The 16643-nt window shown below is 34.7% G+C and overlaps 1 protein-coding gene across 7 annotated transcripts in view; it reads left to right on the top strand.

Moving 5' to 3' along the window:
- The window catches only part of Vps13a (vacuolar protein sorting 13 homolog A), a 175881-nt gene extending 161947 nt beyond the window's left edge, over nucleotides 1–13934 (top strand). For 3 of the 7 annotated variants that reach the window (XR_016534896.1, XR_016534895.1, XR_016534894.1), the window contains one exon: nucleotides 4646–4726. Coding sequence is in view for 3 of the 7 variants with exons in the window: in XM_090329619.1 (XP_090185745.1) it covers nucleotides 4646–4731; nucleotides 6384–6507; nucleotides 7595–7669; nucleotides 12579–12629 (336 nt within the window). In the remaining 4 variants the exon portion in view is untranslated. Of the gene's footprint in view, nucleotides 1–4645; nucleotides 4784–6383; nucleotides 6508–7594; nucleotides 7670–12578 lie in introns of those variants that run through there. The other 4 variants (XM_090329619.1, XM_090329616.1, XR_016534893.1 and 1 more) reach the window with 3 other exon arrangements.
- Nucleotides 13935–16643: the final 2709 nt, after the last annotated feature.

The raw sequence follows: 16643 nt of genomic DNA, 5'->3' as shown, positions 1-16643 counted from the left end.
TTTCTAGCTCACAGATTTTTTTTTTATCTGACAGGAAATGTGGATTTTAGTGGAAAGTAAGCCTGACTGTTAGGATTCTACTTAGTTTTTCTAGATGTATCCTTGGTTTGGCTTTGATTGTACATATGGTTTTTTAATTCAAACAAGACCATTTTATAAGTAACCATTCGTTTTAAATGTTACAGATTTTACCATCACGTCAAAATGAACACATTCTATTGTGTGTGTTTATTTTTCTTGGAAATTTCCCAAACTGATAATTCTCCCCTATTTTTAATAAGGCAAAAGTTGTTTTTCCTTTTAACATTAAAGCATGTAAATAAGAATAACATATCCTGATGTCCTGAATACTATCCGCAGGTAATGATGTAATCCTCAGGTAATTCCTTTGATTTTTCTAATTATTTTAAATGGTATTACAAATCATTTTTGTAGAAGTTCACAAGTCTGTTTGAGATGCGGCAATATAGGATACTTACACTGAACTGGACACTTAATCTAGAAAATTATAGCTAACTTGGGCTGACTTAATAGATTACCTCAGGAACTACCTTCTTCAGGATTGTGAAACATTTGTGAGATACAATGGAGGAAATGTGTCACTACAAAAGAAATTCACAGAATAGTGAAAAGCACTAGAATTAAAAATGAAGAAACTAGTGTTCTGAGTGTAGTTTTCCAGCTTACTTCAAATCACTTAACTCTAATCTTACCTAGTTACATAAAATTGTTAGGAACATTTAAATGGACTTGTTGATTATACCTTGTTCTTTGTTTCTTTGTGTGTAGAAGAAATTGGTGTATATGAATAACATTCCTTTTAGGTCTAATATTCTAAGATTTTCTAGAATACATAATGGTGTTTTGAAAAATGTAGATTTTCATGTTTAATATGTTTACAAAGTGAAATAATTGCGCAGGAAATTGTGACTGAAAGTGTGACTTCTGTTTACAGTGTGATGGAAGATGAAAATAGCTGATAAGCTGTTACATTTTCTCATGTTTCTGTGAATTTTGTGTTCTGCTTATAATTCTGTTCTTTCACATGTTTTTAATGGAGATGTCAGCAAAATTTTTCGCTGCATGAATTATCTTTGATGTTTATTCAACTATATCCATTCTAATAACAAAGGATGTAATTTGTTGTATTTCAAAGCACACTGCTGTGACTGTAATGCCCGTTCATTCTTCAAGACTTACATGAATACTAGAAAGTACTACATGAATTATCTTTTTTTAAGGGGAGTTTTTTAAACTTTTATTTATATCAGATACTATTTTAAAATTGATTTAATTACTAATAGATACAGCTTAGATTTTATGTGATTTGTATCTGAAAACAAAGAATAGTGAAAGGTAGGCTCATCTACAATGCCTAAACATTGAATGAAATAGCTCATTGTATTGAGTTCGAACCATGATTGTTGCCTTACTTGAAGGGTATGATCTATCCATGGTGTATATAGACTCTTCAACAGAAGTAAAAAATAATAGAAATAAATGTTCTTGCGGAAGTCACATCTGTGTTCTTCATTTCAAAACTTGGTCATAAAAATACAGAATTCTTTGCAAAGTTAATTTTCAAATGCCAGACACACCAAAACAGTTAAAGGATAGGATATAAAGTTAATGAAAAAATTATTCCTGTATTCACCACTACCTCTTCACAAATCCAGAAATAATAAACATTAACAGATTGTTGTGTAATGTTTTGGCAGTTACTCATGCATATACATATGTGTGTACATATATAGTTTGTGCTTTTCTTCCCCTCATGAACTCTGTTCATTACAATGATTTCTTTTCACTTGGGTCATGTACCTTTTTCTATGCACATAGATCATGTTCCTTGTCATTACTACATTATGTCCATTGTATGGTTGCACCATAAATATTTAATCATTTCCCAAGAAATGAGAACAAAATAGCTTCTGTGAAGGGTCTGGTGTTAGTGTCTTGGCTCATTCTTGTTTACCTTAAATCTTGTTACTAGAATTGCTGGCTCAGAGTATATTTCATTGAGTTTCATTTTCTTGATTTTGAGTTAAGTTGAATATTTTCTCTAGGTTTTTTTGCTGTACTACTTGTTCATATTTGTAATTAATATTTCTTCTGTTATTTGCATTTTTACATTATGAAATTCCTGTTTGTGCATCAACAAATACTTTTGAGTTTATCCTCTGGATTTTGTGGTATTTTACTTTTGTAATTCACTATTACTTTCTAGTAGTGTTTGTTCTGTAATTACCAGGTTTTTTGTTGTTGTTGCTGTTAGACTTTATGAACTTTATTTTTATTTTTGCCTTTTCCACACTGAGATTAGTAAAATGTTGCTTTTGCTAGCACTTGATTCATTTTGTCTATGTAAAACTGACTTGGTGGCATTAATTCAGTGCAGAGTGAAGGATCCAGTTTCAATGAGACACATGCTTTTGCCCTCTAATTTGAATGTTATTTTGGTGTCACAAATTCCTATATTCAGATTTATAGAATTTTATAATGGTCTGTGTTTATGTTGATTGTTCAACTTCCATTATGTAGTTATTTTCCATTGATAGGTCAGTATAAACTTTGGCTAGCATCAAACTTTTCACTATTCCAACTTTATAAATTGTCCATTAATGTTTTTATATAATGTCGATTAATGTGTTTTGTCATTTTCCTTTCATAATTACTGAATGTTATCGGATATTTTACTATTTCTATCCACTTTTCCTGTCTTCTGTCCTGTAGCCAACAAAAAATCCCCTCAGAGAATAATTATATCTTATACATAGATTTTCATTTGCAAAACTTTTATTCCTCTCAGTAGAGTGTTGTAACTTTTGCTGAATACAAACCCAGCACTTCAGAGGCCAAGGCAAGCATGATCACTAGCCAGCCTGGGCTATAAATAGAATGAGACCCTGTCTCAGAAAACAAATGGAAAGTGGTGTTATAGCTCATAAAGGACTTCTGCAAATCTTTTATATGTCATATAATTAGCACGTATATAACCTAATATTTTTATTGCCCTTTTTAAAAAGATTCCATTTCCACATTAATTTCTGAATTTTATGTAATCAATGATATACTGTCATCTGTCACTAATTTTACCCTTCTCTAATATTTGATGTTTCTTTCAATTTGTATCTCCTTAAAATTTGATCTATGTACATAAATTTTCAAATTTATCTGCACGTTTATTATGAATTTTCTCCCACTGAGGTTATGTCACCTTTTCACTTTCAGTGTTTTATTTCCTAATTGTTATATGTCATAAGTTATAACAGTACCTCATTATTTTATAATCTTTGAAGTTAGAAAGTTCTTCCATGAAAGTGGTTTGCATGTATTGTCCTGCTAATATAATTTTTGTTTACTTTTTTTTCTAAAAAATAATGAGGATCATTCAATTTACCTTTCAACAAGATGATTGTGAAATCACATTGTAGCTTTCGTCTATGATAATTTTTTATAGTTAGTTTCATGGTTCTTCATGAGTTTCTTAAACTCTTTCTGTCATCTTTTGAATTCCTTCAAGACCTCTAACATTTGCCTAAATAGTTAATGTGCTCTTTTGCGGGGGATCTTTGTCACATTCTCAATCCTTTAAAAAATAGTCTAGCCTGCTGTATGTTTTGTTAGCCAGATTGTATCCTTAGAGCAAATGATAGTGAACACAATTTTAAATAACCATTGTATATTTAAGATTATGCTTAGAGCTTTACACTTATTGTCAACAGCCAAAAACTGTAGATAGACAATGATTGAACAGTCTTGTAAATATACAAAATTTATTACAATAGGCTCAGCAGGCATTGGGATCCCTTATTTGCCTTTCTGTTCCTTATTTTTTTGGTGGTACTGAGACTTTAACTCAGAGCCTCTCACTGGCTTAGGAACATCCTTTTTGTACCAGTTATTTTTGAGATTAGGGTTTCTCTTCCTGCCTGAGTATATGTTCCACACTCCATCAGTTCTAAGCTTTATCATATCCAGGATGGAGTCTCAGATTTTTCCTACAGACTTCACTGCCAGACTGCCCTGTAACTACAAACCAATCTCAGATCCCCACATGATTTATGATAGGACACAGTTGCTGCCATGCTTAGCTATGAGTTGAGAAGGGACCTTGGAAAACATTTCTGCCCAGACTGTCCTTGACCACTAATCCTCCCAGTAGAATTACAGGCATGAGCCACTGGTATCCAGCTTATTATTTTTTTATGAGTTCTAAACTTAGCAAAGAAAAGCATATTTTTAAAATAGGATTTTTTTCAAGGAAGAGGCACAATAGGAGCTTAGACTAATATATGCATTGCATATATTGAAGGATGCATGTAAATATGGTTTTGCATTTATATGATTTAAATATAAAATTGCTATACTAATTAAATACCATGTTAGATCAAATTTAGACCTTGTAAGATAATGTGTTTTATAAGTCTAGCATGTGAAAATTGTCATTGCTGCTGCTGAGCAATCTTAAAGCTTCTGTGCATTAGATACTTATAAAAAGGAAACATAATAAAGTGAATATTTGCTTTGTGAATATCTGTATATTTACTGTATAAGTATGATGATTTCCCCCATTAAGAAATGCATTCAGAGAATCAAAGACATGATGGAATGTTAACAATTTTCTCTCATCTATTTTTTCCAGGTGATGGAAAATGGAAGATTTGCAAAATACAAGTATTTTACCCATGTCATGATCAATAAGTCAGATATGTTCATGATAACTAGATGGTAACTTCCTTTCTGTCTCTTCTGGCAAGGGGATAAGTGACATTCAAGCATGGTCAGTTCTTGGGATACAGTTACAGATAGCTAGATATGAATTTATACGAAAGCTTGAGTACCAGCCTTACAAAAGCTTTGTGTATGTTTGCTGATAAACATATAGCCATTTGCCAACCTATTAATCAGATATTTAGTAATTATTTCAAACATGTCAGCAGGTCCAGAAATTCCAGAAAGCTACTCTCCAAGGCGGACTTCTCATTTCTGAGAAAGTCATCAACTTTACGTTATCCCAGAAGTCCATAGTCCTCCCTCCTAAATATATGTGTAGATTTACTCAGATAAGTATATACAAATAGAAGCATAACATTGTGTATGAATACTCCAGCTACAAAGACATCTTCAGATAAACCTGAAGGCACTAGAAAATAATAGGAGAAATATAGAGCGGGTCAGCGTCTAGACCTGGCTAGACTTATCCTGGAGCATCACCACATTTCTTACAACCTTAGGACTGGTAAAAGGGGATAAGGGACAGAAGACAGGTGAGAGCCTGTTGGTTTGCATCTCAACCAGAAGCCAACTGTCTCTTTAATTCAGTCCCTATCTAAAGTTTTTCCATTTTTTTCAAGTCTATTAATGGTACATGTTTCCTATAAACATTATTTGGTTATGACCCAAAATGTTTGTTTGCCCTTGTTTAGAAAATAATTTTTATTTTCCTTTTATATTGTTTCAATCTGTCTTAATTTCAAGTCTTTGGAAGTTATTAGTTTCTAGTTCATTTCTGTTATAATTTGAGAATGTGCCCTATGGTTTCAGTTCTTTTAAACCTACTGTGTATGTGTTTGCACACATTTGGGCATATGGAAAATGAAACCCAAGGTTTTGTTCATGCTAGGCAAGGGCTCTACCACTGAACCACATCCCTTCAGTAATGTTTTTTTACATTATATTTTCATTATATTCAAGTAATTACCATTTAATGAATACGTTTATATAAGTACAATGATTCTGCCAGGCGCGGTGGCTCAAGCCTGTAATCTTAGCTGTTCAGGAGGCTGAAATCTGAAGATCAAGGTTTGAAGCCAGCTCAGGCACAAAAGGACCTGAGACTATCTCCAATTAACCTCTAGAAAATGGGAAGTGGGGCTGGGCTCAAGTGGTAGAGCTCTAGCCTTCAGAAAGTACAAGGACAGTGCTCAGACCCTGAGCTCAAAACCCAGGACTGGCAAAAAAAAAAAAATGTATACCTCAACACAAGGTAGGTCAATTACAATAAACCAACAATTACGAATTACTATTATTATAGTGAAAATGGGTATTTGGAAAATCTGAACTCTCAACTCTCTAAGTTTTCTTTCAATACTTCTGTTACTCAGCACCGAGGCTGAGGTCAAGCCCTGTGACCCCCCCCCCCAAAAAAAAAGTACTTTGATTTTTTTTATTGATTCTTGATTGTCACCCCTTACATTATTTTCTCTTCATAGACTATGCATTTAGTATTATGTCTTCATTATCCCTCCACTTCCTCTCTCTATTAAGGCTTTTTTTTATTTTTTATTGTCAGTGCCATGAAATTTTTTAAGTGTTTTAGAAAATAGTTTACCTAAATGTATGTTGTAGTGCACCTTAAAGTGGATTCTTTTTTCCCCTAGTGGTGTATTGTTTGTAACAAAGGGAACATTTGGACAACTTACATGTGAGTGGCAATACACTTTTGATGAATTTACCAAAGAGCCATTCATCGTTCATGGGAGACGACTGCGCATTGAAGCAAAGGTATATTGAGTAATTTTTTAAACAAAAACAGTGCACATTGAAATAGTTCTCTTCTGTGACTTTGTCTTGATAGTTTTCCTTTACACCTGCTGTCTTAGGCTTTAAAGGGCAAACTGCTACTGTCTGTCACAATAGTATTGCTGGGTCCTTGGCTTATATTGAGTAATGTCTCGTGTGCAGGTTAAAGGCTTTTTGTTTTTCTTTTGCTAATTCTGGGGCTTGAATTCACGGCCTGGGCACTGACCTTGGGCTTTCTCAAGTCTAGTGCTATACCACTTGGGCCATAGCACTGTGTATGTGGCATTAAGGAATCGAATCCAGGGCTTTATGACTGCTGGCCTAATGGTCTTTTGCAAACCCATATGGCAGCTTTTCCCTCTGCAGTGATAGCAATTCCTCTTAATTTCTTCCCCTTTTACCTCTTTTTGAGACACCTTATTTCAGAAGTCATCTCTCTTGTTTTTACAGAAACTGACTTCTGTGGAGTCTATATTTGTGTATATAGCTATAGCTAAATTATAAGAATTGACAGTCATGTCTGTACCTGCTTCTGTGACTTTACCCCTAGTTATGTAGCTAGATATAATGCTCCTCCCACTTTTCTTTTTGTTCCTCAAAGAATATCCACAAATAACAATATCAAATGAGTGTAGAGGGAAATCATAGGATCCAGGGCCTGCCCCAATTTATTGATTATAAACTATGCTAGTACATCCATTCACATGTACACACATACATATACAGGAGTATATCATTTTTGTAGTTGGGCTTGATTAAGGTTCTATAGCACTATATCAAGAACTGTCTGAGAAATTTTTTGGAAAAGAAAATGACTACTCTTAGACTATACAGAGAATGGGAAGGAGGTAAATCTTTTACAATGTTAGCAATTGAAATTTCACCATACACCTTTTAAAGGGAGTTTCACTACATTCAGAAGTAGCACTTTTTTCCATCTGTTTTCCTCTTAGCTTTTTTTAAGTGTAAGATTTCTGTATGGTAAACACATTAAGCATAGACTTAAGGAAATTTCATATAACTTTAGTTCTACAACTGGGCTTTGTGATGAAATGACTCCTTTTTATAGGAACGGGTGAAATCTGTATTCCACACCAAGGAATTTGGAAAAATAATTAACTTCAAGACCCCGGAAGATGCCAGGGTAAGTAGAATGACTCTCTTAATTTAAACCACGTAGTAAAGTTGATGTAAGTGAACAATGTTAAAAACAGGTAACTTTTGTTATTTTAGTCTTACTATCTACTTACATACCAAAACCGAGTATTTCCTATTTTTATTAGATCCAGCGCTCCTACATGTTTTTTTTTTTTTTTGTTGCAACAAAGTCTTGCTCTTCCTGACAGGCTAATTCATCCTCCAGCATCAACCTGCTGAATGATGGTATTGTAGGCATGGATCACAAGTATTACACTCAGGTTTTAAAGAAAGCAAACTTGAGTTTTTTTCCAAAGTCAACAAACACAAGGAATTACTTTGCCTACCATCTCAGGCAAAGCAAATATAGCCATTATATTGTTGATTTCTCTACTGTATAAGAATTATGTAACAAAACAAAAACCAGAAAGCCGTTAGCTAGGCGTGGAACAGAGAAAGAATGCCGTAGTCATAAATAATTTGGTTTCATTAGGCGTCCATGGCTCCTTGCACCTAATCCTAGCTATTCAGAAAAGAGGCTGAGATCTGAAGGATGGTTAGTTGAAGGCCTGACTGGACAGAAAAGCCTTAAGATTCCATGCCCAATTAGCAAAATGTCAGATTCAAGGTGTGGCTCCAAGTACCAGAGCACTAGCCACGAGCAAAAGGCCCTGAGTTCAAGCCATACTGGTACCTGTATGTGCGCACACACACTCAAAAAATCTGGCTTTCAGAGACTGGTTTGTTCCTTCTGGAGGTAGTGAGGAGGGAGAAACTTAAAGGAAATGGTATGAAAAAAGTACATGTTCAAGGTTATGGAAGTTACTGGAGTACACTAGCAAGAAAATGAAGACCACAAACCATTTATCTGACCTCATTGGTCATAAGACACTATTGCAAATGACACTGCATTGGACTTTCATGTTGGGATATTTACAGTAAGAGCAATTAGTGCCTAATTTGACAGAATTAATCATGATACCTATAAACTACCTGCTTTCTTGTGAAATAGCCCAGAGATACTCAAAGAAAGCTACTGAGGTCACCTTCTCTCATTATTCTGATTAGGTTCTTACATTAAAGAGGCCCAAGCATCTTTTACTTCTCTGTGGAATGTTTTGTTTCTAAACAGTCATAAGACAAATTTTCACATATTCAAAGGACACTGTAATTTTTTCAGTTGTAGTGCTTGAACTCTTGGTCTGGGCACTGTCCCTAAGCTCTTCAGCTCAAGGCTACCACCCTACCGCTGGAGCCACAGCACCACTTCCGGTTTTCTAGTGGAGATGAGAGTCTCAAGGACTTTAGTGCCTAGGCTGGCTTTGAACCACTACCCTTGGTTCTTAGCCTTCTTAGTAGAAAAGATTACAGGCATGAGGTATAAATAGCCTGATTTCCTATGTTTTCACATACATGTACAGTACATAATGTTTAAATCAGATATCTTTTCCTTTATGGTGAAAACTTACAAATTTTTTGTATCTATAGTCACTACTCTGCAGAGCACAAGAGTTCTTATCCCTGTCTCTTAGTACGTATTGATCCACCACTCCTCAGCCCCCCTTCTTCCAGCAGCTAGGACTCACCACTCAGGTCTCAATTTCTTTTAAGCAAGATTGTATGGTACCTGACTGACTTACACTTTCAAAAAAATCTCCAGTTTAATTCACATTGTTGAGAACAATAGAATTTGGGGAGTTTTTCTATTTTGTTTATGTACCACATTCTCTTCGATCATTTTCATCTCTTGACCATGGCGAGTACTTGCTGTAGATGGGAGCACAGACATTTGAGACCCTGATTCATTGCTTTTGTTATATTCCCAGTAGTGGGGTTGTTGGATCATATGGTAGTTCCACTTCAGTCTTACTCCTTTCTATAATATCTGTATACACTCCCAGCAGAAGTGTACAAAGAATCCCTTTTTTCTCTATACTTACCAGACTACCCTTAACTTGTTTTGAATTACTGAGTTTTTAGAGATAGATCTTTCTGGCTATTAGTCCTTTGCTGCAGAGATTCTTCCCTTTCTATAGGTCATCTCTTTCCTCCAATGTTCATTCTGCTGTGCTCATACTCTTTCATACCATCCTATTTTTATGTTTGTGGGTCTTTTAAAAAAAAATCTTTGCCTATTCTAATGCTTCAAGTGTTTCCCTTATCTCGTAGTTTGATAGTCGGTTCATGTACTGAAACAATAAAAACAATTTTCCCACTTTTTTCTAATTAGTCTTGCTTCTTTGATAATTAAATGTTTTTCATGGGTATTTTTGTAGCTGTTTTGAATAGGATTACATTCTTCATTTATGTTTGAGATAATTGCCCTTGCCATATAGCAGTGCTACTAGTGTTAATTTTGTATACTCAGAATTTGCTCTTTTCACTTATATACTGACAAACTGTTGGAACTTATAAGTTTGTTCTTCCTGTTGCCTGGCAGCCTTGCTAGGAGTAACAGAAGTATTGAAAGAAAACTTAGAGTTGAAAGTTCAGATTTTCCAAATACCCATTTTCACTATAATAATAGTAATTGTTGTATTATTATAATTGACCTACCTTGTGTTGAGGTATATTTTCTTTCTTTTGCCGGTACTCGGGGCCTGAGCACTGTCCTTTGTCTTTCTCAAACCTACCACAGCCGCACTTCCAGCTTTTTGTGTGTGTGGTACCTAAGGCTTTGTGCATGCTAGACAAGCACTCTACCACTAGGCCAGTCTCCCAGCCCAAGGTATATTAAAATTCTATACCTGATCATTTTTTTTGAATTTTATTAAATGCCTTTTATGCATGGAGGTAAACTCTCTGGTTATTGATTTGCATATATTAAACCATCATTGCTTAGGATGAATCCCACTTTGTCTTAGTGAAATATCTTTAATCTGTTATTAAATGTAGTTTTCTAGTAACTTAGATGCAAAAATCCTATATTCTTTAAGGATTTTGGCCTTGTGGTTTTTATCAGGTTGAATATAGCCTTCTAGGGTGTTGGGAAGAATTCCATTCTCTTCCATTTATTGGAATTTAAGAACTTTCTTTTTTTTTGCCAGTCCTGGGTTTTGAGCTCAGGGTCTGAGCACTGTTCTTCCTACTTTCTGAAGGCTAGACCTCTACCACTTGAGCCTCAGCACCACTTCTGGCTTTTTTTTTATGTATGTGATTCCCAGGAATCGAACCTAGGTCTTCATGCATGCTGGGCAAGCAATCCACCACTAGGCGAAACTCCTGGCCCCTTTTTGATAGCATGTCGCAGAGAATCCCTATCTTCGTGTGATTTTTTTTTTTAATGGTAGTAGGTTAATATTTGCCTAGAATTTGGACAACCTTCCTTATTCTTTTTGTCAATATGTGCTGCCAGCTATAATGTCTTTTTCTGATTCTGTTTTTGTTTAGTATATTGTTTTCATTTATACTTGACTCCATTGCTTTCATTTCTGCTTTGATCTTTTTATTTCCTTTATTGTTTGGGTTTAGTTTTTTTGGCTTCTGATTCTTTGAGATACGGTGACATAAACCTCAAGCATACCACTGAGTTGTGTCCCAAACTGGTGAAGTTTCTGATGGAGCACTGACTGGCGTTAACTTACCTTAGTACTGCCTTTGCTGTATCTTTTATGTGTGTTACTGGAGTTTGAGCTTAAGGCCTCCCACTTGATAGTCAGGCATTCTTTTAATTTTTCCAGTATGGCCTCACTTTCTGCTAGCTAGCCTTATACACAGTCCACCAACCTAATTTTTTCAGACAGATGAGGTTATTATGTACCACTCTTGCTTTGGAGGGAACAAAATAATTTTTAAAACTTGAAATATAAAGAGAAAAAAACGGTGAAAATTTTGTTAGAATATTTTTGTGGATACCACATAATCATGGAGAAAGTATACTTGACAGCTTTTGGATAGAATGCTGTGTAGTCAAATACAATAATTGCACACTTTTTTTCTTGCAGGTATATTTTTTTATACACCTTCAATATTGGAACACCGAAACCTATATTTAGATTTTTCCTTTTGCTCAATTGACTTCTTTACAGAAGTACGCATACTTGTGTTTTCTTTCAGATTCTATTTACAGGGAATGTTTCATTCCACCTTTTCTACTTGTCACTATATGCTTTGAGGTAAAATGAATTTCTTGTATCCCTCAAATTTGGCTTTTGGATATTTTTAATCTAGTCACTATTTTAAGTGGCACATTTATTCAAGATTACTGATATAACCATTATAAAACTTATGATTATCCCAAGCATCCAGTCTCACCACAGCCCTGTGATCAGAGCACAGATGTTTTCAGTCAACCAGTAGTTCGTTCCAAGGGTGTTACCCAAGAACGGGGTTTCCCTATGCCAGTTTTTTTCCTCCTTCACCCAAGGAAGAGTCACTGTGTTCATGCAGGGTTACTTGGAGTTGGGAGAGAAGAAAATATGGCAAACTTAGTATAAAAGAATGAATGATATAAAAGTGGACACTTTGGGGGCCGGGAGTTTGGCCTAGTGGTTAAAGTGCTTGCCTAGCATGCACAAAGACCCGGGGGTTCAATTCCTCGGTAGCACATACATAGGAAAAAAAAAAAGCCAGAAGTGGTGCAGCTCTAGCCTTGAGAAAAAGCCCGAGGACAAAGCTCAGACCCTGAGTTCAATCCCAGAACTGGCAAAAAAAAGAAGTGGACACTTTGGTTGTAACAATATTTGGGAATATAAATAGCTCCTCAACTTACTATGTCTATATATACAGATACTCATTTCAGTCAACAACAAAAATCTCAGACCTGCAACCATTGTTTCAGCATATCCTATAATATGTAGATGGAATCATGGTAGGACTGTTGCATAAATGGTCGGTGTGTTTTTATATCTAACTAAACTGGAAAACTGCCTTCTTGATTTCCCTTTGTTGTATTTTGTTTCATTTTCCTACAACAGTGGATCCTTACAAAGCTAGAAGAAGCAAGAGAACCTTCTCCAAACTTGTGAGGAAGAAGACTATCTGAAGACCCAACAATGTGTCTTTACAGTTCCTAGACTGTACCTTCCACGCTTGTTAGGAAGCCTTTTATAGGAATGGTTTCAAGCATCTTATGTTGAAAATGCTTCTTTAAAAAATCAACAATCAGGTAAAACATCTATGATTAAAATAGGCCAGATCCATTCAACTTTCTAAATTGAATCATGCATTTGGTTATGGTTCTTGAAAGAATTGTATTCTCTGCGTGTACTGCTCCATAGCAGTACATGCAGAGTAAAGTTCTAACAGCTGGGTAAAAGATTAAATCAGAACTTACCTCATTATTACCAAGAGAATTTTCATGATGATTTTTTCAGAATCATGAAGTTCTTTTTACAAGTAAATATTTTCCTTTTTAAATTAAAGGATTTAATGATATAGCATGGTTAGGGAAAAGTGTCTTGCAAGCTTTAAGAAAGGATCATGTACCCCAAAAGGGAAAAAAATCCCTTACAACTTTAGGAATTTTCCTTTGAAAAATACCAACTGCTAAAGCCTTAACTACTTTCTGTTCACTGTAATAAGATATATATATAGGATGCTACAAATTTTGAATTATGCATCCAAACAGCAAATGTATCCTCAACTATAATGTAAAATCTATTTAGTTGGCCATAGAGAATTACAGTGACAATAACTTACAAAATTCATAATCTTATTTTTACTTTCTCTTGGTTTTTGTCCAAGATCTTTGCACCTTAATATTAATGGGCTATTGAAAGGGGATGAGTGTATATGAACAGAATTGTATAATGTCCTTAATGTATATACTACAAATTATATTATAAACTCTTTTGGAATCTCATCTGTACCATCAATGGTTGTGAAATTCTCAGGCTCATTAAACCCTTGCTTTGTTGTAAAAGCTCAAACAGTATGCCAGACTAAATTTTGTTTCTTACTAACCAAATCCTGCTATTACTGATAATCAGCACTATTTCTCCCCAGAATGCTTTCTTTGCTGAATATAAACCGATTCAAAACATGACAAATTCTACTCACATCACTTTGTGTCCTCATAATTAAGCTACATATTTTCTATTACTAAGTGCCTCCCCTTTTGGTTACATTAGAATTAAACTTAAGCACAGAGGTAATCAGAAGACTTGCTTATACTCATCATGAATGTTGCTCTCCTGAGTCTCATTCAGTGCCATTAGTGAACTATTAAAGGTTACTCCATGACACCCTGGGTGTCCTATAGTGAAGCAAAATAGTAAGCAAAGGAGTTCCTCTGGCAACCAGCAGCTAGCTGTGTTACTAATATACACACAAAGGCAGTGTGCTGTTACCTTACCAATAAGGACTTGGAAATCTCTTATGACTACTTACTTGTCCATCACCTTATCTCTATAGAATAAAAATCAGTTGTTTTATCTAAAAATGGTTTCATAACTTAGTTGGTGTTCAATAGTCCTTTTTCATGTATAAGAGTCCAGAAAGTAGAATTCTGTTCCTGTCTGGTAAAAAACAATCTATTCAGTTTTTAATTGCCACTGTTGATTCTTTGGGTTGTGCCAAGTGCTCCTCTCATAGGGTTCCTGTACACAAAAGACTAAGAACTGAATATGTGCCTCATGCACTGAGGATAACAGTCACTAATACTGTTTTCATGGCTCAGCCAACACAATTCAGAGGAAATCTACTGGGGCTTCAGCCTTACCTTTTCTCAAAAATCAGTCAAAATCCTCCAAGATTTTATTTTCAAATTGTAGATTATAACCTATTAGTGACTAACCATAGGATGAGTTTAGTAGTTTTCAAGACCAGCATACTTCAAAAATGGAATATTTCTTTAGGAAATGTTTCTAGAGTATTTGAAATTGTATTTCAAGAAACAACAACTTAAAGCATGGTGTATTTTCTTTAAAGCCATGGCACATTCAGTAACCATTAAAACAATCTGAATCTCATAGATAAGGAGCAACAGTACAAGAAGTCTTCAAACCAACCATGTGCACAGCCTGCTTTTAAGTGAAAACATAGGATACCTTTTGTCCTGCTTTATGTTTTCCTTTCCTGGTGGTTCAGCATTTACCTTCATATGATTTCAATAGGGCTAGAAAAAACAAAAAGAAGATTCAAAAAAAAAGACCCTAGGCTATCATTTAGCTGGGTATATTTCCATCTCCTGATCATCCAGCATGTTATAATAAAATAAGGAACAAAACGGTTTCTTTTTGAGACAGTTGAATTTGTTCCATCTGATTCACCAGAAGACAAAGGCCTTTAAAAAATAAAGAGCTAATAAATAGGAACATTCTTGTAGACTAAAACAGTGGATTTCCAAGTCAAAAATGGTGTAGTGTGTTGTAACTTGCATTTCTACTGCAAACGCTACATAGAACTTAATCTGATTTCCTTTGGTGCTGTGATATCACGTGTAGCTCCTTCCTTCTAAAAAGGAACCCATCGATCCTCTAGCTTAATCCTTTAAATATACTTTGTTACACTTTATTATTAATGCCTTCTTAACCAACATAATAGTATTTGAAGAATCTACAGTTCTTATCTGTAATTTTGCTTTTAGCCAATATAGTCTGCACCCATACCCTTTTCTTTTTGCTATAGTTTATTGCAGGGAAACCTCAGGAAGCAAGGCCAGCTCCTCACTGCATTCTACTCTATAACAGACCTTCTAGATGTTTTAACTGAAACTTTCTTGTTTTATTTCCTTTTTTATAAGTTATTCCACGTCCCTCAATTTTTTTACTTTAGAATTATGGAATTGTTTATTTTTAAAATACTGTGTATGGCATTTAAAATTTTTAGTTACCCAGAAAACCAACTTTGGATTTCAGAACTTAAATGAGTATATTTTTAAATTTTGTATTTATGCAAATTCAAGTTTGTATCATACTATAATACCTACTCTGTTAGGTATGTATCAAACTGCCTTGAAAATATATCACCAAACAACCATTTCTTATTGCTGATAACTTAGTAATGAATTCTTGCTAGTAAAGTCCTTATAACAACAGCCAAAAAATCCCTATGTGACTAATTTAATAAGTGTCTAAGAATTATACCTAAAGTAGAACATGTTGAAAACTTCAACGTTTTTTGTTACTCCAATATCTGGTTATCCAAAAGTTCACAATCCTTGAGCTGAAAAAGATTGTATGAGTTACATTGTAATAATCTTAGTAATCATACCTTACCTGCAAAATATCAAAGATGGCATTTGGGATTTGTTGCAAGGTAAGGTAGCCTTTTGTAAAAACAATCACTTTTGTATGTAACTATTATACTTAAGTTATCATGGAAGGTACACTTTAAAAGTATAATTTCTTGTGCTAATATTATTCCATATTTATGAAATATCCACATTATAGTTTCTTGCTGACTTTTATACTGACCAAATAGTCTCTGCTTGTGATACATATTTGGTAAAACTGTAGTCCTGAGTTATGTGGACTTTTAAAATATCTATTACTGTACTGTTTCCTGTATGGCAGCATGGCCTACTTGTTACACAGCTGCTATTACTTTTGTTCATTTTGAAAGGAAAATTTCTGGGTACATTTGCAGTAAAATTCTTACTACTGAAATAGACCTTAATTCTTTTTGCTGTGTTCCCTAATGTCCTTTCTCTATACAATAACAACTTTTGGCAGATCTGCTGTGTTTAATAAGATGACTTCCCAGCTTAACCACATATGTCTTCTTCCATTTGAGTCTAATAAAGTTTTCTGGTCTTCACTTGATTTGACTGTTATTGGATAAAACTAAGAACATTACTAAAAACTTTCCCCTATTTACCTACTAAATTCTACCCTCTGAAGGGCCTAAATATTGGTCCCCCAAAGAGATCACAGTCTTGTTTTTTCAGTGAAAGTGAGCAGTGTTCTAAACCAGTGCAACCCACTGCTGACCACAGCTTGAGAGATAATACTTGGTTCAGTGTAGGTGGCTAAGAGTTTATTCACCTTTTCAACCTCAGAAAACTGTAAATGACTCCTCCTCCTCAGAAAGCAACGAGT

The sequence above is a fragment of the Megascapheus bottae genome, chromosome 3 (genome assembly GCF_031878675.1).
Source record: "Megascapheus bottae isolate mThoBot1 chromosome 3, mThoBot2.hap1, whole genome shotgun sequence".
In the NCBI taxonomy this organism is placed as follows: Eukaryota; Metazoa; Chordata; class Mammalia; order Rodentia; family Geomyidae; genus Megascapheus; species Megascapheus bottae.
This window is presented reverse-complemented; position numbering and strand designations above follow the sequence as displayed.